The sequence below is a fragment of the Truncatella angustata genome (assembly GCF_020726525.1).
Source record: "Truncatella angustata strain MPI-SDFR-AT-0073 chromosome Unknown BKA67scaffold_8, whole genome shotgun sequence".
Classification (NCBI taxonomy): domain Eukaryota; kingdom Fungi; phylum Ascomycota; class Sordariomycetes; order Amphisphaeriales; family Sporocadaceae; genus Truncatella; species Truncatella angustata.
Window position 1 is genome coordinate 483,008 of NW_025763388.1, and position 22,178 is coordinate 505,185.

Consider the following 22,178-nt stretch of genomic DNA (forward strand, 5'->3'; position numbering starts at 1 on the left):
CCTGTATTTATATCGAGGCTTGCGTAAGCTACCCGTTTCCCGCTGCCGCATTCAGTAGGTCAAGCTTAGAGCCAAGAATCATTATAGGCCACTGTGTACGTGAACCTGTACTGCAAAATCATGCGACACCAATCTGCCGGCCCGAAATAGACATTAGGAACCAAAAGTAGATGGAACCACAGATTTACTAATTGATAAGGTTTAGGATTAGACTCCCATGCGCTGTATGGGGGGCATGTGCCTCTAATCCATTTCCATCGAACGAATATAGTGCGTCTTCAAAGGCGAATTGCTTATGATGAAAATACTGAAATGATGGCTAAAGAAAAATTTCAGAATCTTGAGGGGTTCGCAAACATCAGAAATTCATCCCATGAGTTGAGCATCGTTGGTCAAAAACAGGTACCATTCAGAAGAACGAGATTTACATGACTTTGAGGAGGCTCAACCAGGGTCTCGACACGTGCTATATTCGCACTAACCAAATATGTAAGGCACAGAAGACGCCCAGCCGATGGAAGCATACATGGTCTAGATGACAATACCCAATGAAAACATACATATTACTCTAGCACTGATGCTGTCTATGGTTGGAGATGGTTCCACTCCGCAAAGCACGTCTTGCGTTGTGTCAACTAAACCAGCCTTGTAGCCGGCGAAGACTCCTCTTAAAGGACACTGGTCGTTAATGTCACCATGCTCATTGGCAGAGCGCACGTAATGAGGTCGCATCTGTCAAGCAGACAAAATATTACAGAAGTGATGCAATTAAGATGAGCCACGCCATGGTTCATCATAGTAGACTTGCATATAAGATCTCCTGGGGGCTCTACACTATATCTCCAAAACTTCTTTCTATCCAAGGTCCTTCATTCTTTCACAGGACTCCATAACATTCTCGATTTGATCTGACACAATTCTTTTTCGTTCAATATGGTCAACTTCAAGAACTTTGCTGCCTCCTTGGCCGCCTCCTGCATTATTGGAGGCGCCATTGCCCACCCCGGGGAGATCCAGTCTGCCAAGCAGGTCAAGCGTGAGATCGAGAAGTACGCTCGAGCTCAACAGAAGGCTGTTCGCTCTATGGCCAACCTCGCGGACTCGCCCCAAGCCGTGGCTCTAAAAGCTCGGGCTGCTGAGCGTCGCATTGCTACCGTCGCAGCCCTCCGTGCCAAGCGAGGCATCACCAGCAGTAGGTGTAACCACCATATGACAGACTTATAACAATTTACTGACATGAGAGAAGAACCCATGTTCGGCAAGCGATCCTCCACTGACCTGAACAAGTACTTGTCCGAGTCCCACGATGCCTCCGACCTTGGTTACACCCTTGACACTCCTCTCGACGTTATTTTTGGCTCCAATGCTACTTCTGGTCTTGCTCCTGAGGTCACCATCGGACCTTACTTCGTCTCTGGTGAATTTATCCGCGAAGATGTCACAGACGGCTATGCCGGTGTCCCAGTCCACTTGGATCTTCAATTCGTTGACATCAACACGTTCTATCCTGTCTCGGATGCGCTGGTCGATATCTGGCACTGCAATGCTGTTGGAGTCTACTCCGGCGTCTCTTCCGGTGGCCAGGGTGGTTTGAATTCCACCTTCCTGCGTGGTGTTCAGCAGACCGACAGCGATGGTGTCGTCGAGTTCGACACGGTCTTTCCCGGTCACTACCAGGGTCGTGCTCACCACATCCACTTGCTCGTTAGCGAGAACTCGACCATCCTCCCCAACGAGACCTACGTTGTTGGCAAGACTGACCACATTGGCCAGATCTTCTTCAACCAGGAACTGATCACTGAGGTTGAGAAGACCGACCCTTACAACACGAACACCCAGCAGCTCACTCTCACTGCCAACGATGGTATTGCTGGTGGCCAGGCCACTGCTGAGCATGATCCTCTCGTTGAGTAAGTCAAGCAATGAACCATATGCCAATGTTCTCTATTGACAGAGTTAATAGCTACGTGATACTCGGTGACGACCTTACTGATGGTCTCTTGGCTTTCATCACTATTGGTGTTGACACCACTGCTGACTACTCGGATAACTACACTCCTGCCGCTCACTACCAGGAAGGTGGAGGTATCGATACCGGCAACGGAGGTGGCGGCCCGGGTGGCCCTGGTGGCCCGGGCGGCCCAGGAGGTCCTGGATTCCCAACTGTATGTCTCACCTGCTATAACATTCAAGACCATTTGTGGCTAACTTTCGATGACAGGGCAAGCCTAGTGGACCGGGGTTCCCATTCCCCACCGGCTCTCCCGTCGCCCGTCACTAGATGCATAGGCCCCTGAGGAGGACCATTCCATGCATGTAGAGTACCATTGTCAACTACATCTCTAGCTTTCATGGGATTATAGCCTCAAGTCAGCAGTCAATGCTGAAAGAACAACCGAAACTGGAGGTCTGGAAATTCAGTGCAACGATCAAGACGTGCCTCTGGCACAACGAAATTTCATGTCAATCATTTAGTGGTACTTGAGTTTCTTTGCGCAAGCAGTCCAAACATCCACGTACTACTCAATACGTCCATAACCTCAAATTGCTGTAAATTGAATGACTATGGTGATAACGATAGTCGTGAGAATGACAGTCATGGCAGCGACCCTCAAACACTAACAGACACTCATTGCTGACTGAAAAAATTACGCGATTGAGCCAGCTAATCGCAACACCGGTTTATACTCCACCGTAACTAGTATCTCTAAGGGTTTGGGCTAATTAGTGGTGAACCACCTTCATCACAGCTGTTCAACGTCGGCCTTCGCTGGGGAGATTGCTGGATCAGATTGTCATTTCTTACGGCGGTATTTGATGTCATGGATCATTGTCGGCTGGTCGGGTTTATTTCAAGCATAAGCATAGTTCCAGAGCCACAACGAATACTGGCAGTTCGTATTTTCTAGCCCAAACGATACGACCTAACCTAGTATTGTTTAACTGAGAGTTTAATAGTGTTTTAGGCTTACTTAAGTCCACAACTAATGCGGACCGAGAGTGACACACTATTGTGACGTCGCTGTCAGCGAAGTAACTATATCATTGAATGAGTCTTTATTTCGCTTTGAGCCATCAGATAGAAATCAGTGGACATGATATTGAATTACATCACATAAATCAAACTAGTATAACTCCGTAAAAACACTACATAACTCCTCAGCAGCCTCTCTGTAAACACACAAAACTAAATCTCTAATCAATTATATGAGAACCTTCTCCATCCCACAAGTCCAACATGATGAAGATTCATATCGAACGCGTCAACAGCGCCGGACGCTACTATAGGTAGGAGCCGGGTGGTATTCAGCTAGGCTATAGTCGGTCTTAAGGTACGGTGTGCCATCCCGCGGCCCGCGAGGAGCTCGATGGAAATCGTGGTAACTGACATCGAACTGATTCCTATCACCATCGTTATAAAAGGCCCTGACAGGCCCAGACGGTCGCTCTTGTAGTTCCCGGGGGGCGCCCCGCTCAATGGGGAAGGGACAATCGGAAACTCATTATAAGGTGGTTCGGCTTTTAGGGGCTGGGGTGGCTTGTTGTGATATGCTCTGAGGTAGGCGCCTGCAGAATAGTCTCTCAACGAGCTTGTCGTACTTGGCGCCTCATATCAGCTGCTTCAAGGTTCTTGTAACTTGGTCCGACAGTCCTGGTGTTATACTTAGCCGCTAAGTTTTTTTTTTTTAGCGTTCTCTGAGCGTACCTAAGTGCTTGTATGTCTCTTTGCTAGAATGGGATTCAGTTCCTTGGTGCTCAATTACGTAAGGGCTGGTACTTGTAATCAAGGAAATACCCCCATCTTCCGGATCACCAGAATATGCTTCGTAAAGTCAATCTATGTCAACGATTGGGATTTTCAATCTCTTGCCAGACGAAGCTGAGAAGCCGGTTGCTTTGCTGCTGGAGCGAGAGAATAGAGACATAATGAATGAGATAAATGATTCAACGATACCAAAGTGAGAGGAGGCAAAGGACTAAGAGCAACGGATGTATCGTAAAACTTGTAGGCCTCAGGAGGCGAGTGTGCTTCTCGGAACTAACTTTGAAAGAGAAAAAAAAAAAAAAGAATTGAAAGAGATGTGTATGACTGAGAAGCTGCAGAATAATGGCGAGAGCCCACGGCATCATTTATTTTTGACATCTTCGTCGGCATCGGTATTCATACATCACCCTGCTTGCGAAGTCAACCGAACAAGGCATAATGTTCCATCCGGCACTTGACCCGGACCACAACGGCCCTCAGGTCATCCAGGATTCGTTTCATGCAATATACCAATCTTGGAAATTTATGAATGCATACAAGGTATGATTAGAAACGATGTTGGAAACCCGAACTGGCGGAATTTATTCTATGCGTGCCAATACCGGGCGTTACACCCCGTGATCCGTGTGTCTCCTAACGTACAAAACTACGGCAGAATCCCCGTCAGCCCGGGAAGCATAAAATGAAGTGATCGTGAACTACCAACGTAACAAATGTTGGTGACAGCTGTGTTGCGCACTGACGGCCTCGTGGGTATGATTGACCTGGGGCTGAGTTGCTTGAGCCAACAACCTCAAGTCGACTTCTGGTTGGTCGCTTGAAAAAGTGGGGGTTAGTTAGTAGGCAAGCAAGGCTGCCTTAAATCGCTTCTGTGGTATATAGGCCCCCCAAGTCACTGTTTCTTTCTTCCTCATCATCTTGAACAAACCTTTGATTGCGGCTACAACACCTGGCACACGATGTCTGAACACAAAAACGCTTTACTTTATCTTAATTTAATTAAAAAGAAAACCCTTACCTCACAGGAAATCGATATCGTTGACGCACTTGCTTGCGAAAACGTAAATGAAGCCGCCCTCCGTATTGACTCTTGCTGTCCTCCTCTGGCGGAAAAAGAGGAGGCCACTGACTATTTGTGGGCGGTTTGAGATGTCATACTCAACATCGTGACGAGTCCCGACGTGACGAGTAAGATACACGAACATATCGTGAGCGTTATCCAATGTTTAACGCAAGTTGCAAAAGGAAACTTGTTTGTATGGACCGTTAGTATGCGCCTCCAATTATCTCTGGAGCTCCCTACTAATGTCAATGTTTAGGGCAATCAGCGTGTGTGGGCAGATTTGCCATTGTTTCCTCAATGTGTGGAGGGATATTATAACAGTATGTTACTTAGCCATTCTCGTTTGGAAGAATGCCTCAGAATTAGAGAACAATGATTCTAACGTGTACACCTTGTAGACCCTATGGCGGATGGAGCGGAGTTCACTCTTGAATACTTAGCGACATGGCGTAAGATGAACTCTTTCGCCGCTCGATGTCTAGGAGCAGGTGTTTTAGGTCCCTATGACGAGGTAGTAGACGCGTTGCAAGAAGCAGTAGAGGAAGACTTAGACATCGATCAAGGCATCGTAAATACAGAGTGTAAGATTCAAATCGCTTGCGACTGGATCGCATACGGCGCTATAAACATTCTTCGGTGGGCTCGGGAGAATGTTGGACTCGTTGAAGTCGCAGAGGATGACACGCAGTACTTTCCAGGAGGTTATTTATACCAGGGGCCACCCTGCGTATGTCCGAAGCGGTGGGAGTTCTGGCAGACTCGGTTCCAGGAGCTGGGCAAGCATCCCTGCTTAAGGGAGGAAATCCGGAGGGCAGCGCTCGAAGCTGCCGACACAATGACCACGGTAGAAAGGCAGATAACTAACACGATATAATTGCTGGCGGCCTTAGCTTAATATGCGACAAGAAAAGAGGAAAGGGGCAAACTAGACAACCTCACATCAGGCTGCCAGGTTTCTTCAGAGTTGAATTTCATTTTGATAGCGATATCACACCTATATCACATGTGAATCATCGTTTGCAGCGATTCCCAGTACTGGAGATTTAGGTTGAGATCCAAAATTAACAGACTCTGTATCACGTAATGAACTCGGAAAGGCTTGCCGCAAGTGTTGATAACGGTGAGGCTCTGATGTAGGGCAAGTGACTCTAGAAGAAAACACATTCACCCTGGCGCATCGAATCATAAGGTTGTCAAAGTATCCTCGTATTTTCCCCTTATAGGTAACAACCCTTCAAACCATAGTATAGTCCAGGCGCAACATATCCACCGAGCCAGGGTGCCAGGGTGCCAGGGTGCCAGGGTACTATGTGGGACAAAAAGGAAAGTATAAGCCACTAACTCGAGACTTGATTGGTGCAATCAATCTGTCCCAAATACCACGACGCTTTCCTGGCGGTCCCTAGTGAACCGGTCATTTCTATGTCGTCCTTTCATGGTGGTCCCTTCAAGATAGGGTTTATGTTTTTCTTTTTCATGGTGGACCTTACAAGGCGATCCTATTGGAGAAATATTATAACATGCCAGGTATTTCAATTGACTAAAATTGACATACATTAGCAGCGTCTCTTGTTCGTGTTTCAATCTGTGAGTTCAATGAAAAAGTGAGATCTTCAATCCTCAATGGAATGTGGAGATTTTAATTACGGCAGATGCACCGTATCGAGCGAATCAACGTTCACCATCGTCTTGCAAACCAGGCCCATCTTTATTGAGCTATACATTAACAAAAACATACCGCTGACATAGGTTAAAGAAATTCTAAGGAGAACCCGCCGGTTTAACACGTTATGAGTTTAGCTTCGGTGAAACAAGTCCTACTACGGGACCTGGTAATATAAGCGGAAGGTCAATGAGTAGCGTTTGCACACGTATTCTCGTACCGCGAAAGGGCATAGTGATCGGCCTCATACTATCGGAGTTGTTCAGAGGAACAACTTGCGCCGGAAACTAGACGATGAACCGTACATATTAGCAAAATTAGTGAAATAAAAGTAAAAGTAAAAACAAAAATAAAAATAAGAAAGTTGAAACTCTCACCCGGCGCAATCAAGCACTCAGGGCACTTGCAGTTTCTTGAGAGGGTCTCCAAGAAACATATGAGAAATGGTTACCACTGTCTTTAAACACGGAATGACAAGGTCCCGTAGCACCCTGGCCCTAGACCAAAACCATCCGTCCGCTGTTGATAGAAAACAAACTAAAAGCCTCAAAAGTGGCACAAATTCCAACCGAATTCGTTCAACACTGCTTTTACTGTCAATGGTCTTGAGTGCGTAGATTCATGTGGGCTCCCATATACCAAGCATGATCAGGTATCATATCGGCTACATAGCCATAATGTATACGCTACTTTCCACGCCATTATTTTCAGATGTCGGAAATGTCTCTCGGGCACCGAAATTTTGAACAATTAATCGGCGTTGCGTAATACTGATCGTGGCTGCAGCAATACATAGCCAGCATCATTACTTACTGTTACTACTGCAGCACCGACACGTCAAATTTTCGTGCGACAGTCGTTGGAGGGATATTTCGTATTCTTGTACTGTGGTGATGCTGAGTCAGAGCATGCCGTACGTTGAAGGTCGCAGGCCGGTTTCTATGTCAAACCGACGAGTGATTTCACACGCTCCCTAGTCTGCCTAAGTGTAGAATCTTAAATGGACTCAATTCAGGCCCCGGGGCCTGTATTCCGGTGGTGGACGCTCGTGGACCGGGATGGCTACCCGAGCCGAATTTGGAGTCTGGCGACACTGCATAAGCTGAAAAGCTGATACGACGAGGTGGCGCTCCAATCCCGCCTCTTTTGAATCCTTTTTTGTGCCGGAACGCCTACGGAAAGAAACGCCATGAGTCTCTGGGGGGTGCAACGTGACATACTATAGACATAATGAGAGTTATGGCCAAGACTTTTGGTTCAACTGAACACGAACTGGTCTTGAACGTCTAAAAAGCTTCGTTTTCTTGGCATAAGACTCGTTCGGTGACATGTCATGTATCCGAGGCTGGTCAAACAGCCAGTAAGTATAATTAGTGAAATGTCACCATGCATTCAGTTTCGCAGTGTCGTCCGAGCATTTCGCACATTGTATTTCGTCACTCATCAGCAGCATTACCCATCTGCAGCCACAGACCCGTCCTGCAACGATGTTGCGAACACTCCTAGGTTATACTCTTTTTTGGTGAGCTCTTTCACATCAAAAGAATGCCTGTGAGCGTCGACTACTCAAGCCTTCCACAAAGAGTCTCTTGATACATGGCCTGTTTCTTCTGGGACCTACTCCATGAAATTGACGAGTTCAGAGGCTGACTTTTTACGGATCATAGCTGCGTTCTCCAGTATGCTGCAGCTAAATGCAAGACCACGTCTAGCACATCTTCTACCCTGCCGCCTGTGGACACTCATTGTCCTACGGTGACTTCCAAGGCGCTATGTAGTACATGTAATTATCCTGCATGTCTTGAGATATCGACGATCTCGAATCCATGCGACTGCTCGGCGCCTGTGCCAACAGTCTCGACGACCTACCCATGCGACGGCAGCTGCCCATCATTCCGCTGCGCTGGTACGCAATACGTGTCGGCAACTTCGTCCTCGGTCTGCGACTCGACACCGACCGAGCCCCGGACGGACTGCACGCCGACGGTAACGGTGTCGGCGTATCCCAGTGAGGGTTGCTCCATATCCTGTGGCGGGTTTTGCATTATCGATAGTAAGCCCTCGACCCCCCGAGTGCAAGCGAAGGTGAGTGATGTGGCTAAGCAATTCGGCAGAGTTTGTTACTTTTCCCTGCGGGTGCCCCACGGTTGGTGTTGGCGTGGTCACGACGACCGAGGTCCAGCCATGCCCGACAACGGCCCCGTGCTACGACTGTCACACGGGGTTTCCGTTCACAACGGTTGAGAGTCCTTGTCCCACGGATCCTCTACCTACGGCAACATCCTGAGCTCGGCCTCTGCAGGATGTGGAAACGTTGAGTTGCTGTCAAGGTGGCGGCTTTCCGCAGGTGGGGAGATGGCCTTTGCCAGGAACTCTCATTAACTTAACTGTGCAGACTAGACTATCCGTAGTTCAGTGTTTATCTGTGGTGATCATGACACTCTACTCAGGCGAGGAGGATTGATGTTATCATGCGCATCATTGGACGAATAGCATTCTAGTTGAATACAAGTTCTTCTTTAAAACGACTCTGAATGACGAAAATGGCCATTGAATCGATACCGACAGACCCAATGGTCACAGGGAATATGCTGCATGCGTACCTGATAACTGCTAAAAGTAGATGGGAGTCGTGTGGGAGCTTGCAAACGTAGATGCGAGGAGAGATACTGAGGCAACTGCTGGCAGCTGCAGCTCAGCAGCACATCTTCCGTCGCCAGGGAACGTGTCTGGTGCGTGCCCGTTTCCGGTTTCCAGCTCCCAGCGGGCAGGGGGGTCTCCGGTTAGGCTCGACTCCGCCATTTACAGGGGTCAAGCGCTGATGCATGCCCGTGCCCATGCTAATGCCCATGCTAATGCTCATGCTCATGTTCATGCTCATGCTAATGCTTGAGGACGTGCGTGCATGTTGTAGCCCGCGAAGAGAGAGGAAACTTGGAAACGGCACTTGAATGCCAAAAGTCACGACACCCAACCCAAAGCAACGAGCATTCGGGGCCTTGCCGGTATATTTCTCAGTCTCAGAAGCGAAGCGCCTGACCTTGCGTACACGATACGGGCCCATCTTCCGAACCAGCCAGGCTGCGCAATTGACCAGCCGTCCCGAACACGTAGACAACATACATAGCAGTGATAGCTTGCCTTGCGCCCAAGCTTTCGAGCTCCCAGCGGAGTAGTGACGTCGAGATGCCACATGGCCAGAAGGGATTCGCGATAGTCGCCCATTGCACGTAACCCTCTATTATATCACCCAACTTTGACAGCATGGATGGCCCGCGCCAGAATGGAGGCGCCGGCCCCGGTCGCGAGATGAGCCGCGCTGAGAGGTTCGAGGAAGAGAAACGGCGCATTGTCGAGAGCTGCTTCAACAAGAAGGACACAGATGGTTCATGTAAGCCGATCACTGCAAACTCATTCAACCGCCCACAGAGCTGACCACGCCCCCCCTCTCTCTCCTCTGCAGTGCTCGAGACATATATCACCCACATTAGGATCCTGGAATATAGCTCCTACCCATCCCAGCCACCTCCGCCCGAAGCCGTCACCCCTCAGACCGAAAAGCCCCGAGTCATCATTGTAGCGGTCCGCAAATCCGGCCGTGTGCGTATGCACAAGTCCAAGGAGAACGTGAACGGGACCTTCTCCATCGGAAAAACATGGGATCTCAACGACCTGACTGGCATCGAGTCCTTCACCTCCAGCACTGTCGACCCGCGGAGGCGGCAATATGCGCGAGACACGGGCTTCACAATCCACATCGGAAAGCCATACTTCTGGCAGTGCCAGGCCGACAAGGAGAAGAAGTTCTTCATTGCCAGCTTGGTCAAGATATATAGCAAATACACGGGCGGTAGACTTCCCGAGCTGATTGGCTTCGATCCTCGCGAATTGGACCAAGTGCTTGGCTCGCGTCGACCTCCCCCGGGAAGGACACCTCCTGCTGAAGCAGCCTCACAGCGCACAGAACGCCCCGAACGCCCTGAGCGTCCAGGGCTCGCGTCAGGCCAGAGCGACAACTCCATGTCGAAAACCCCTATACAGGCATATCAGCCCCCTCCTAGACCTCCGGCATCGCCAGCCAGGAATCTGGCACCACCAAATGGGAAGCCCGCGTCGCCAGCCTCTAGTTTGGCATCTGGTAGAGACCCGAGCCAACCCCCCGCCCTTCGACGCTTAGCTGCCAACAATCCAAGTCAAGACTCGATAGCAACCAGGAAGAGCGACGATGCGAACAGTATACCGCCGAGATCTAGGGGCGGCATGAATGGCCCAGCCACTTACGGAAGGTTTGGAGACCGTGATGTGACAGCGACGCCACCTCCACCTCTTCAACCACAGCAGCAACCACCTCCTTCCCAACAACCAAATTCTCCGGTAGATCTGCCTGACAGGAGGCGACCGCCCATGGACCCTGCCAGACCACAAAATGCTTCCGTGGACAACGATCTGGTGCCAGCGCCTTTGATGAGTCCAGGTTTCAGAAAAGACCCGCAGCCACCTCCGACGCAGCCACTGCCAACACAACCCCCGCCGAGGAATGCAGAGAGGATGTCACCCCGGAAGTTGTCAGCTCCGCAGAAGCCCGAAAGTCTTCAGAGTGTATCTCTTGCCACTGCGCTCAACGAAGAAGAGTCTCCCCTCGGGACTCCTGAGCCTACAGTGGCGGCGCCATCACCTGTGGCTACTCCCATTATCAGTGCCGCTGCAACGCCAGCGCCGTTGGAAACCCCGACAGTGCCTCAGGCACCGCCCCTCGACACCGAAGAAAAACCAGGTCTAGGCCCCATGATCAAGGCCAAAAAGTCCACTGACCTGGCGGGTACTTTGTGGAAGGCCGCTTCAGCCGCAGCCGCTTTCAAGCCGCGCCCGGGAGGCGCAGGCGAAAGATTACGGGAACTGACGCGATCTAACAGCGATGGGCCGGAAGCCATGACTGAAGTTGTACCCGCACCGCCCCGGCCAATTCCCAAGGTGGAACAGCCCCCGCCGGAACCTCCTAAAGCCCCAACCCCCGAGCCGCCCAGATCTCCTAAGAGAAACTCCAACGTACCCGAGGTCAAGATCACGGTTCCTAACTCGAGCCGGCCTAGCAGTCTTCAGCCATCGGTGTCGGAAAAGAGCACAGTCGCCGAGTCCATCATCAAGAAGCCTGACGAACTGATTCTTACAGGCAATGACGCTAGATACCTGACTACTCTCGGCATCGATACGAGCATACTCGCTGGTCAGACGGCCGAGTTTACGAAACTGCTCGACCACTTCGGCTGGATCCCTGGCGAGCAGATGCGCAGCCGTAACTTCGAAGAGATGAGGATGGACGTGGACCGCCAGCTCAACAAAGCCCAAGCCGGAGATTGGGTTGTGAGGTTTGAGGACGAGGACGAAAGAATTGATGCTATCAAGCGAGGTCTTGACCTTGCCATCAGTGAATGCGACGAACTCGACAATCTCCTAACACTTTATAGCGTTGAGTTGGGAGTAAGTTTTACATATTGTCTCTAAAACCCCACCTTGCTAATCTATTCCAGACTTTGTCCGAAGATATTGCCTACATCGAAGCACAAGGCCAAGGTCTGCAAGTTCAAGCTGCGAACCAAAAGCTTCTGAGGAAAGAGCTGGAGTCTCTCCTTGATACATGCGCCATACAGCGTGAAGATCTGCGCCCTCTTGAAGTCGCTCCCCTTGACTCCTTGTCAGGATTGGAAGACATCGAGTCCACACTTGTCACTTTGTACAAAGCCATGACCAAGATTGACCCGACCATGGATGGAATGGAGCCGAGCAAGAGTGAAGATATCGGCCTTGGCGATCAACAAACCGGGTTCAACGCTGATTACGGTAAAATGCGCATTGTGCAGGAAAAGAAGGAAATGTATCTCTCAAGCAGTGCGCAGTTCATTCAACGATATAGGATGTTCATGGAACAACAGTTTGATCAAGCAGCACGCGAAGTCAAGAAGAGTCTCGATGGAGCTCTTTCGAAGAAGGTCGATCCCAAGCATCATGATGTAGGTCGCGAGCTTCTATGGCGTTACAATGCGCTCATGGTATATGCTCGCGACCTCGATCTAACTGGCTGGAACACGTTCCTTCAAGTCTACCAGGATAAAAATCTCCCAGTATACAGGTCTGAATTCAGAGAAGTGCTTACCGCGTGGAAGCGCAATGCCAGGAAACCGACTGGCGAAGAGGCGGACTTGCTGTTCACAGCCCAGGTCGAAAAACAGCAAGAAAGTACCATGGCGAGGGCAAAAACAATCACGATGAAGCGAAGTCAGACACTAGCGAGGAACATAAGATCGCCCCTACCAGACAGGGGTAACGTGGAGAAGGGCGATCGTGTAGTTCCCTACGAGATTTTCGCTGGTATCGCTGATGATTTGTTGCCCTTGGTGGAGATGGAACAAAATTTTATCATCGACTTCTTCCATGCTACCACCTTGGAGACTGCCGACTTCCCTGATGCAGTCGCTGCTGCTAAGCCGCGAGAACGTCGTCCTGGTGATCTCAGGCGACGCAGACTCATGGAACCCGACCGAGACCTTGCCAGAAGGGTAACGCGGGCAATGGAAGTCATCTTTGCGTTTTTGGAGGCGGAGTTGCAACAGACCGTGGACTGGGTTCTGTCGCAGGATCCTTTGTAAGTCGGCCTTTCCTTTGGTATTCCGAGCAAATTACTAACACATGTTCAGACAAGGCGTCGGTGTCCTAGCAGTCCTCGAACGCAAACACTCAGACATAACCCAGTCCAATCAAGATTTCCTAAACAATATTCTGCAGAAACTCCACAACAGTCTGGAATCGCGTTTTACCAAATTCGTGGATGAACAAATTCGCGCCATCGAGGAAACCAAGGTCAAAATTAAGAAGCGGAAGGGCGTCATCTCGTTTATACGCGTGTTTCCACAGTTCTCCGCTGCCATCGAGAATATGATGGCTACAGCCGAATACAGCAGCTCTGCTCGCCGGTCCATCGACCGGGAATACGACCGTATAATCAAATCAATGTTTGAGTCGCTCAAGATCATCGCTCGCGAAAATCCAGCAACCCTTACCAATTCCGGTGCTGATCCAGAGGATAAAGAGGCGCTCAACTATCATATTCTTCTGATTGAGAATATGAACCACTTCCTTGAAGAGGTCGACACACACGGTTTAGAAATTCTCGAGGACTGGAAAAATGCCGCCAATGGCGAGATGAATGAACACATGAACCTATACCTCAATGCTGTCATGCGCCGACCTCTCGGTAAACTTTTGGAATATCTGGAGAACATCGAAGCACAGCTCGCTTCCGGGAAGTCACCAAGCACGATCGCAGCACAGCCATCCAACTCCAAAGGAACGTTCAACAAGGTGTTGTCGGGCTACGATGGCCGTGACGCACGAAAGGGTGTCGAGGCGTTGAGGAAAAGAGTTGAGAAACACTTTGGCGATGATGAAAACCCTGGCAACACGAGCGGAAGGGCGCTGGTCAACCGGGTTCTCAATGGGTGTGAGAGATTTTACGGCGAGGTCGAGGTCAGGATCTCGACGATTACGTCCACAGTATACGGCGGCGATGTTTCGTATGAATGGCCGAGAGGTGAGGTCAAGAGCGCCTTTGCCGGCGGAAAATAGATGGGAAGTACAGCGCAGATGTCAATTATTAGGGGACGTGGTGTGTATATCATGGTAAAGGAGGAATGAATGATACGATTTGCATGTGTTTTGGTATTCCGCAATAACTTGAAATGTTTCTCGGCTGCTAAGCACATTTACTCGCAATTAATACCGATTGCCTGACAGCTTCACGAATATTTGCAACTTATAAAGCCAAATCAGTGGCCGGGTTTTGACTGGGCTATCTTTTCCCATCCGTTTAGGCCGCCGGTGAATTGATCTACAATAAACGTGTTAGCTCGGTTCCGTTGTCTAAGAATTATGTTCTTTTCTTTTCTCCCTGTGGCTTACCTGCCATGTATCAATGACCACATAGCCGTTCCCTGCCGTCAGGATCCCAACGGCCACCACGTTGTTCAGCCAGTAGTACTTGGCACTACCGGTCTCGAACTTCTCCCTCAGATGAATCTTGCCATCGGTCTAATTACGCCGAACTCTCAGTTTAGTCATCGAACTTGCCTCCCTCCAGACATGCTTACTTTGGTGGGAAAACGGTAGGAGAAGAGGAAGAAGAAGAGAAAGAAAGATAGGTACCTGTGCCGGCCCCTCGGTCTGGATGAAGATGTTCGCCCCGTCCGACGTCCGCAGCTGGTACCGCGTGTCCGGGTGGAACGTCGAAGCGCCGCTGGGGTCGTGCGTGTCCGTCCAGCCCCAGTCGGCCCCGAGGTTGAGGATCGTGCCTTGGAAGAGGTCAGCACACGGGGATCTACGCCAAAGAGGATGGCGCCGCAACCGAGTCATTTGTTCATATTTACAAAAATAACAGAAAGCAAAAAGAATTGTGAAAAGAAATAAAATAAAACTCCGTACCGTTAATCCTGGGCCCTGAGAACGTTCCCCCGATGATGGGTATGGCCTCCCGCTGCCCGTACGGCCCGACGCCGATGTCGATGGCTGGCTCAATGCTCACGTTGGCTGTGAAAAGGTGGGTGAGCCCCGGTGGAACGGGTGTCGCGGCCCCTGAGGGCAGGGGGAACGTAGTGGAGAGGAAGAGCGGGAGGAGGGTTGAGAAAAGCATCTTGATGAGCCTACTTTGAAAACGAACGGCTTTGTTTGGGTACGTGTCAACCTTCGGAGGAGTTTTGGGCCTGTGGTTGCACCACACCAATGCAAATCACTAGGTTAGCTAAAAGGTTTGTAGAAATAGCGTCTGCGGTCTACGATTTCAAATAAAAGTTGGATCAGCAACGATAACCGGAAGAACGTTGGAGTTATATTAGTAGTTGGATTCAAATTAGGTATATTCACTGTGGCTCAGCAGCTTCCGCGTCGTCGACCTATCGGGAAGGTCAGACTATACTGTTCAGTTGATGCCCGCTATAATAGTGATGCGAGGTCCCACTCACTCCGCATTTTACCCCAGATTACCGGCCATCGGCAATTGACCACGGATGCTGGCCATGAACTACATACGCATTGACTTATTCGTTTACTATGATGTGTAGCTTGGGACAAAAAGTTGGAAATAAGACGATGGTATTGGTACATGTCACATTGCAATGGATGGAAGCGGACCACTGAAAAATCTGAACGCTTCGCTCTTGTTACGGTCTCGAGCGTCAACATAAGCAACGCTGGCTTTGTTCACAAGCGGATGCAAATCAAGGCACGTATACTCAGGCATACTCATTCAACTTAACCTGGACGGTGAGTGCCAACATAGATGTGACCTCATATTAGGCAGAGCCCCTGCTTATAAGTCACAAAACAGGGTGCGCTGTCTGTGGAATGACGTAAATATACAATTCCTGTATTCTGCGTCATTAAGCACATGAATCGTTTGCCGGTCTGCGTATCAGGCGAAGACTAGTCCTTTGGAAGAGAATTTCCCTAGTTGTTAATGTTGTTCGCAGTCAAGTCTAACACCAAGGTTTACTGTGCATGCGAAACTTGTGCTCAAACATCTCGCTAGGGCGTCAATTGTCAAGAATATGGCAAACTCTACATCCCCTGCATGACAGCGAGTAATGTCCTGCTTCTTTTCGATGGGGCACATGTACTTTAGGTTAATCAATGTTATACTCGTTCCACTAGGTGGCAAACTATGATCGTTATGAGGAACGGCGTTTCGACGTTCTCCATCTTTGAACCTGTAGCAGATAATTATTATTTGGTTTTAGTGGCTGCGAAACTGTTGAAAATTCTTCCGCATTGGTATTCTGCTGAACAAGGCTGATCCGAAGTTTTCTTGAGCTTCCTGCATCTCACCACCGATTTTTGCACCTGTAGAAACGGTAATTACGTTGACGATACGTTTGCTCAATAGGTCGCACTTCCTAGGTATTTTGTGGTGACGACTGTTTTGTGGTTCTCAAGTACTGCGTTGAGTGCAAAGTACCGAAAGCAGACGTGTACTTCAATGCCCTTGTTCAAGATCTATAAGTTAAAGAAACCATGGTGGCGACACAACCACAGCCGTCGTGTCAGTTGCTGGGTTGACCTTAATGTGGTTGATAACTGAACCAGATACCTCGAAAGCCGTCGAGAATAATTTGCGAGCAGTTTTTCTGTGTAAGAAGAAGGCAGCTGTTTCAAGGTGCTAGAGTGTTCACTTGAAATAGGCTTCCACATTTGTAAACATCCAAACTGTAAGTATTCCATTTGGCGTATATATGCACAACACAGCTCTGTACTAGCATACGTGAACGAATATTTCAGAAAAGGCGACCTCGTTTGATCAATTATCGGATACGCCAAAAACTCACGTCTATCCTAGTCTTACGGTTCTCCACATTTTCACACAGTCTTGAAGGTCCACGGCCAGACTGCCTTCATGCGCAGTTGTTGTGTCTTTGATCATGGCCACCAGAAGACTAGCCTGTGCAAAAGTTACTTGGTCATCCTTGAGTGCATAGAGATCTGACTTCCTCATGCCAGCGTTGTCAGCCCAGCCCTTCCATAAGTCTAACATGTTGCATATTGAGGAAGTGAAATGCCCATCGAGTATCATACGATGCAACACCATTCCTACGGCATCCTTCAATGTAGTGGACTCGGCGACGAGCTGTTTGTTTTTCAACCATTTCAGATTATGCTCAGCAACTAGCTTGGCGTCCCATTTAGGACTTTGAAGGGCCTCTAGTTCATGTTGTTCTAGACGTTGGCGGTCTAGACGCAATTTGTCGCGCACTATCGACACCGTTAGGACCAGCTCGAGGCTTAGAGAGGCTTGATGACTCACTGTCTTGCATTCGTTGGTACATCTCCGTTTGCATCCGGTTTCCTATCGCGGTCTGTCGCTGCTCAGGGGACATTTTGTTCTCTGCTGCGATGGCAAGTCTCTGCTCTTGCTGCCGCCTGACAAATAATTCATGTGCATCTGAGTTGCCATCGAACCTCGTGGCCCATTGGGGTGTATTCGATTCATCGACGATCCCTAACAGCGAGAGTACACCGCAAGGTACCGTGTGTTTGCCCGCAAAGGTCAGAAGCTCGTCGGGAATCTTGTAGTTCCAGAGCACAGTTTGATTCGTTGTGCCGTAAGCTGTGATAGCACTTGCAAACCATACACCGACTAGATTACCAGTGCGAAGGCGCAAGTGCTCGATATACAGATTTTGGAGGCCGGAGTCTGATCTTGACGTGTCCAGATCTTGACTCAATGCTGTAACCAACCCGTCAACAGAAACCTGGCAGTCAATCACTTCTGCCGAGTTGGTCTGAGCCTGCTTCTGGACAGAATCCAACGACTGCTTTGGAATTTCTTCTTGGCCCTTGACTTCCTGCTCAGCTTCTCCAGACGTGTCTCCTGGAGTTTCTGAGATGGAGGCTTCAGCCTGGCCATCAGCGTCTAGCGTCGTGGGTGGTGGTAGTCGTACCCAAAAAGGGGGCAGAGAGGCGGAATCGCGGGTAGTCCAGGACGACGACCAGTTAACTGCCAAAGACAAATGCCCATCGGAGTCATCCAGCGGCGCGATAGTCAGCGCTTTGTGACCCATGGGCGAAACCATCAGAGTACAGCCCGCAGGCGTCCACATTCCACTTGAGCGGAGGACTTTCCAGCTGTGGGCATCCGGCACGGCACCTAGGTCTAACAAGTAGGATACCAACTCATCAAACGCGACCTCGACTTGTGGCTGCCGCAGTTGATCCGCATACTCGATACGCTGTGTCTTGATTCCGATTGTGTTAGTCTTCCAATTAAACGTGGTCCAGCTTCCTCCGGGTATTTGACTGGGCTGTCGCGAGATCTGCCAGTATTCATTCCTCTGACTGAACCGGTCCCATGGTGTGACGGCATACCGCGGCAAATCTACCTCTATAACTTTGTTGACAATATCGCTTCGTGTTAGTGCGGTCAGCCTAGCTCGTCGCAACATGCGCTTAATTCTCGACAGAGCAGCAAGTGTTGCAACTGTATTATACAAGATTGGCAGGACCCCTAACACGGCCAGGGGCACACCGATATAAGTGATGATATCGGTGGCAGAACGGCCGTCATCACCGTTGGACATGGTACACGTTGGCAGATGCAGGAAGATCGAATGCCACGTCTGCCTAGAGAGCTTGTGACGCGCTGTATATTGTAAGCTCTTTTCTATATTTACCTTGATAAAGACGCAGAAACTGCTCATCTCAATTCGAAGCTTTCAGCCGCACGCATCAACGTAGCTAGAGCTGCATGTTCTGCTGGTGGCGTCCAAAGCACACATGAGAAGAGAGCGCGCTATACCAATTTTATCAACGCCGGTCCCTTACCCTTGTCACTATCGCGACTGGGGTTCAACTGACGGGGGAGCACACCTACAACGATCATGCCGTCCTTTCCAGCATTGCCAACAAGAATCCTTGACGAGTAGACCGCCCAACTACCTGGTAGCACGGATTCTCTATGACACGGGTTTCATGTTCTTAGAAATGCATCCCGAATGATTCAGCAATACCAAAATATACAGTCCAACAATAGCGAACGAGATTGAGCATGCACTACTCGAGTTGTGTCTATGAGTTGAGGATGCTGTGCTATTACCAACCCAGCTCTTTTTCCTAAGAGGGACGGGACGGAACGGATCCACTCGAGTACTTCTTAACTCTGACTCCTTGGAAACAGACAGACTGTAAATGAATAACAAGGATTTTGGGCATACAAAAACTCAGACCGCTTTCTTACTCAAGACAGCATGGCTCAGTAATCTCGAATGGTCGCTCGAGCTCAAAATGGATGGGAATGTGAGAATACTGGTCATGGAGGGACAAAGTCACCTGGATCGATATTTGATCAGAGATACGATGGTGTTTGGGGGTTGAAGTTAACCTAGTTGGTTATTTGGGACGCGTTCCTGGTTTTGACAGAACACTTGGCGCTGAAACTAGTCAGGTTAGGGGGTTCCTGAGGGGGTCCGACCCCCTGTCGATGGCTGCAAGGCACTAAACATCCGAGAACCAACTGCGCTGTTAGCGGTCAAGTGCTCACTGTGTAACACTCCCACAACGTTTGGAGAAGATAGCTGGTGCTGTACGGATCCGTACGGCTGCTGAAGCAATGAGCCTTTCCACAGTAACAATCAACACTGAGACATGGAACAGCCCTTTACATGAGGCCTGGCCATTCCCTTCCTATCCCTCCCCCATACGCCCCGCATCATCTTGATTTGATGCCACCCGATTTGTCTCATGCATGATCGCAATGCTCTTCTTGGACCGGCACTTGAGCTTGTGATTGCAACTACTCCAGAGGCTTAACCATCATGATAGCCGCCATTCGGCGACGATGAACCTTATCGGCCATGTCCTTCTCTTCGCCACTGGAGCACTGGCTCAGTTCCCCAATATTACTCCAAACTTGACTGTCGTTCCTTCTCCAATCGACCCAAATATCACAATCAGCTACAAAGTTCCTGATGGCGCCTGTACCACCGCATTCGACGCCCAGGAGCAATACACAGGGTGGGTGAACGTCCCAGGCGACTACCCGACGAACCTGTTCTTCTGGTTCGTCGGCGCGCGCGAGCCCTCGTCAATCCTGACGATATGGCTGAACGGCGGCCCTGGCTCATCTTCCATGTTCGGCTTCTTTAACGAGAACGGCCCATGCGAGGTGGTGGACGCTGGGTCGAACGACCAGTACAGAACCATAGCCAGAGAATGGGGCTGGGACAGGGCGTCAAACATGCTGTTCATCGACCAGCCAAACCAGGTCGGGTTCTCTTTCGATACCCCGTCCAATGGCTCGCTGGACCTGCTTACGAACAAGGTCTACGTGCCTCCCGAAACCCGCCCAAACTCAAGACCAGGGAATCTCTTCCTCAACGGTACCTTCAGTTCCATGAGTGCCAACCATACGGCGAACACGACAGAGACTGCTGCTTTGGCAGTTTACCATATGCTACAAGGGTTTTTGGGCACCTTTCCGCAGTTCAATCCACCCAACCGTACGTCACTGGGGGTGAACCTGTTTGCCGAGAGCTATGGCGGAAAGTACGGGCCGGTCTTTGCTTCCAAGTGGGAAGAGATGAACGATGCGAGGGTCAATGGTACCAAGTCAAACACTTCGACGGTGGATATCCACTTGACATCCCTTGGCATCATCAATGGCTGCATCGATGACCTAATCCAGGCGCCCTACTATCCTATAATGGCGACCAAGAACACATATGGGCTGGTCGCAATCAACTCCATCCGCGCTCAGGCTGCGAATGCGAGTTTCTACGTTAATGGAGGATGCCAGGATCTAATTCGACAATGTCGAGCAGCTGTTGAAACCGACGATGCAAACAATAGCGGCAAAGTGGCGTCTGTCAACGATATTTGCTCACAAGCGTACGAGTTCTGCACGGAGAACGTCATGCTGCCATACGCGGATGCCGGCCGCAGTGTCTATGATATTTCGGCACTGCTTCCCGACTCATTTCCGCCGTCGCGGTATCTGGGTTATCTCAACAGCGCCGGTTTCCAATCTGCCATCGGCGCGAGTACAAACTACACCGAGACCAGCACGGGGGTAATCTCTGCCTTCGCGGCGACAGGGGATTACGAACGCGAGTCTCTCGTACCTAAGCTCTCTTCGCTCCTGCGCGCTGGTGTGCGCGTCGGTCTGATCTACGGAGATAGGGACTACATCTGCAACTGGCGCGGCGGAGAAGCCGTCTCGCTCTCTCTAGCAAGCATGGCCTCGTCTCCGGTGTCTCCGCCGAAGTCCAGTTCAGACGCAGGATACTCTTCCTTTCCTGATACCGGCTACGCCCCGATCATTGTCAACGATTCCTACATCGGCGGGGTGGTCCGCCAAGTAGGCAACCTCTCGTTCTCGCGAATCTACCAGGCCGGCCACTCTGTGCCCGCATACCAGCCCGAGACCGCATTCCAAGTCTTTGCCCGGATCATCATGGGGACGTCCGTGTCTGACGGGAAGCCAATTGACCTGTCGGCGTACAACACCACTGGCGCGGCGAATGCGACGAGCACGTTCGCCCTGCCGGCGAGCCCAACGGGTACGTGCTGGGTGAGAAACATACCGGGAAGCTGTAGCGACGAGCAGGAAAAGGAACTTCTCGACCCAGACGGGGACGGGAGAGGGGTCGTCATCGTCAATGGCGCACTCGTCACGAAAAGCGGCACCAGCATCCCCAGCGCCACCACCGTAGTTAGCACAGCGACCACTACCGAAGTCCTCACGGGTCTCTTTACGGCCACTGCCACCCCTAGTAGCTTGGCACGAGGGTTCGAAGTTGATGCTCGGGCACCACTGACTTTGAGGCTACTAGGCTGGCTGTGTGTTTCTTGGATCATATTTTGAGTGGGTGGGACACAGGACATTATGATGCCCCTGGGTTTTGCGATGACATTTATCTGCAGACCCTGCTACATCTTGGAATCGGTTCTACGCTAGTCTGCATCCCGGCATATGACCATACATTTAGGAAAACATGCATACACCAATCAACCCAATTACCTCCATCGATGGAGATATTTCGTGACATGGATTGTAATGTGTAATGTGTAATGTGTAGGGTGTAGGGTGTAGGGTGTAGGGACGCATCTTCAGACCGAGCAAGCAGAAATTGGTATGGGGATATATTTTCCTC

The 22,178-nt window shown here is 50.2% G+C and overlaps 7 protein-coding genes across 7 annotated transcripts; 5 read left to right on the forward strand and 2 right to left on the reverse strand.

Annotated features, from left to right (window-relative positions):
- Positions 1 to 933: 933 nt before the first annotated feature.
- Positions 934 to 2,281, forward strand: BKA67DRAFT_662255 (putative extracellular dioxygenase; the record flags this gene model as incomplete). Its single annotated transcript, XM_046107962.1, has 4 exons — positions 934 to 1,192; positions 1,247 to 1,910; positions 1,964 to 2,165; positions 2,222 to 2,281. The coding sequence occupies 4 exons, from the start codon at positions 934 to 936 to the stop codon at positions 2,279 to 2,281; spliced, it is 1,185 nt and encodes a 394-aa protein (XP_045953978.1).
- Positions 2,282 to 4,725: 2,444 nt separating this feature from the next.
- On the forward strand, positions 4,726 to 5,817 carry BKA67DRAFT_649215 (uncharacterized protein; the record flags this gene model as incomplete). Its single annotated transcript, XM_046106008.1, has 3 exons — positions 4,726 to 4,908; positions 5,086 to 5,149; positions 5,228 to 5,817. 3 exons carry the CDS (start codon positions 4,726 to 4,728, stop codon positions 5,701 to 5,703), a joined length of 723 nt encoding a protein of 240 aa, XP_045953979.1. The 3' UTR covers positions 5,704 to 5,817.
- A 1,898-nt stretch (positions 5,818 to 7,715) lies between these two features.
- On the forward strand, positions 7,716 to 9,127 carry BKA67DRAFT_577553 (uncharacterized protein). Its single transcript, XM_046103644.1, has 3 exons — positions 7,716 to 8,014; positions 8,160 to 8,545; positions 8,607 to 9,127. The coding sequence occupies exons 1-3, from the start codon at positions 7,980 to 7,982 to the stop codon at positions 8,777 to 8,779; spliced, it is 594 nt and encodes a 197-aa protein (XP_045953980.1). The 5' UTR covers positions 7,716 to 7,979; the 3' UTR covers positions 8,780 to 9,127.
- A 674-nt stretch (positions 9,128 to 9,801) lies between these two features.
- On the forward strand, positions 9,802 to 14,112 carry BKA67DRAFT_523834 (exocyst complex component Sec3-domain-containing protein; the record flags this gene model as incomplete). The annotated part of the gene is made up of 4 exons (XM_046098513.1): positions 9,802 to 9,883; positions 9,956 to 11,970; positions 12,021 to 13,132; positions 13,185 to 14,112. 4 exons carry the CDS (start codon positions 9,802 to 9,804, stop codon positions 14,110 to 14,112), a joined length of 4,137 nt encoding a protein of 1,378 aa, XP_045953981.1.
- A 120-nt stretch (positions 14,113 to 14,232) lies between these two features.
- On the reverse strand, positions 14,233 to 15,442 carry BKA67DRAFT_387749 (uncharacterized protein). Its single transcript, XM_046096595.1, has 4 exons — positions 14,965 to 15,442; positions 14,689 to 14,834; positions 14,446 to 14,574; positions 14,233 to 14,374 (listed from the first exon to the last, which is right to left on the reverse strand). The coding sequence occupies exons 1-4, from the start codon at positions 15,170 to 15,172 to the stop codon at positions 14,354 to 14,356; spliced, it is 504 nt and encodes a 167-aa protein (XP_045953982.1). The 5' UTR covers positions 15,173 to 15,442; the 3' UTR covers positions 14,233 to 14,353.
- Positions 15,443 to 16,861: 1,419 nt separating this feature from the next.
- BKA67DRAFT_539332 (uncharacterized protein) lies at positions 16,862 to 18,608 on the reverse strand (the record flags this gene model as incomplete). The annotated part of the gene is made up of 2 exons (XM_046100615.1): positions 16,862 to 17,283; positions 17,336 to 18,608. 2 exons carry the CDS (start codon positions 18,606 to 18,608, stop codon positions 16,862 to 16,864), a joined length of 1,695 nt encoding a protein of 564 aa, XP_045953983.1.
- A 1,256-nt stretch (positions 18,609 to 19,864) lies between these two features.
- On the forward strand, positions 19,865 to 21,889 carry BKA67DRAFT_662260 (serine carboxypeptidase; the record flags this gene model as incomplete). Its single annotated transcript, XM_046107963.1, has 1 exon — positions 19,865 to 21,889. The coding sequence occupies one exon, from the start codon at positions 19,865 to 19,867 to the stop codon at positions 21,887 to 21,889; it is 2,025 nt and encodes a 674-aa protein (XP_045953984.1).
- Positions 21,890 to 22,178: the final 289 nt, after the last annotated feature.

Excerpts from the sequence above, each read along its gene's own strand:
- BKA67DRAFT_577553 (XM_046103644.1), top strand. The coding sequence starts at position 7,980 with ATGTTGCGAACACTCCTAGGTTATACTCTTTTTTG. Across the intron at positions 8,015-8,159 it reads CTAGGTTATACTCTTTTTTG|CTGCGTTCTCCAGTATGCTG; the intron begins GTGAGCTCTTTC and ends TACGGATCATAG. Across the intron at positions 8,546-8,606 it reads CGGGTTTTGCATTATCGATA|AGTTTGTTACTTTTCCCTGC; the intron begins GTAAGCCCTCGA and ends GCAATTCGGCAG.
- BKA67DRAFT_387749 (XM_046096595.1), bottom strand. The coding sequence starts at position 15,172 with ATGCTTTTCTCAACCCTCCTCCCGCTCTTCCTCTCCACTACGTTCCCC. Across the intron at positions 14,835-14,964 it reads CTCAGGGCCCAGGATTAACG|GCACGATCCTCAACCTCGGG; the intron begins GTACGGAGTTTT and ends ACCTCTTCCAAG. Across the intron at positions 14,575-14,688 it reads AGACCGAGGGGCCGGCACAG|ACCGATGGCAAGATTCATCT; the intron begins GTACCTATCTTT and ends CGGCGTAATTAG.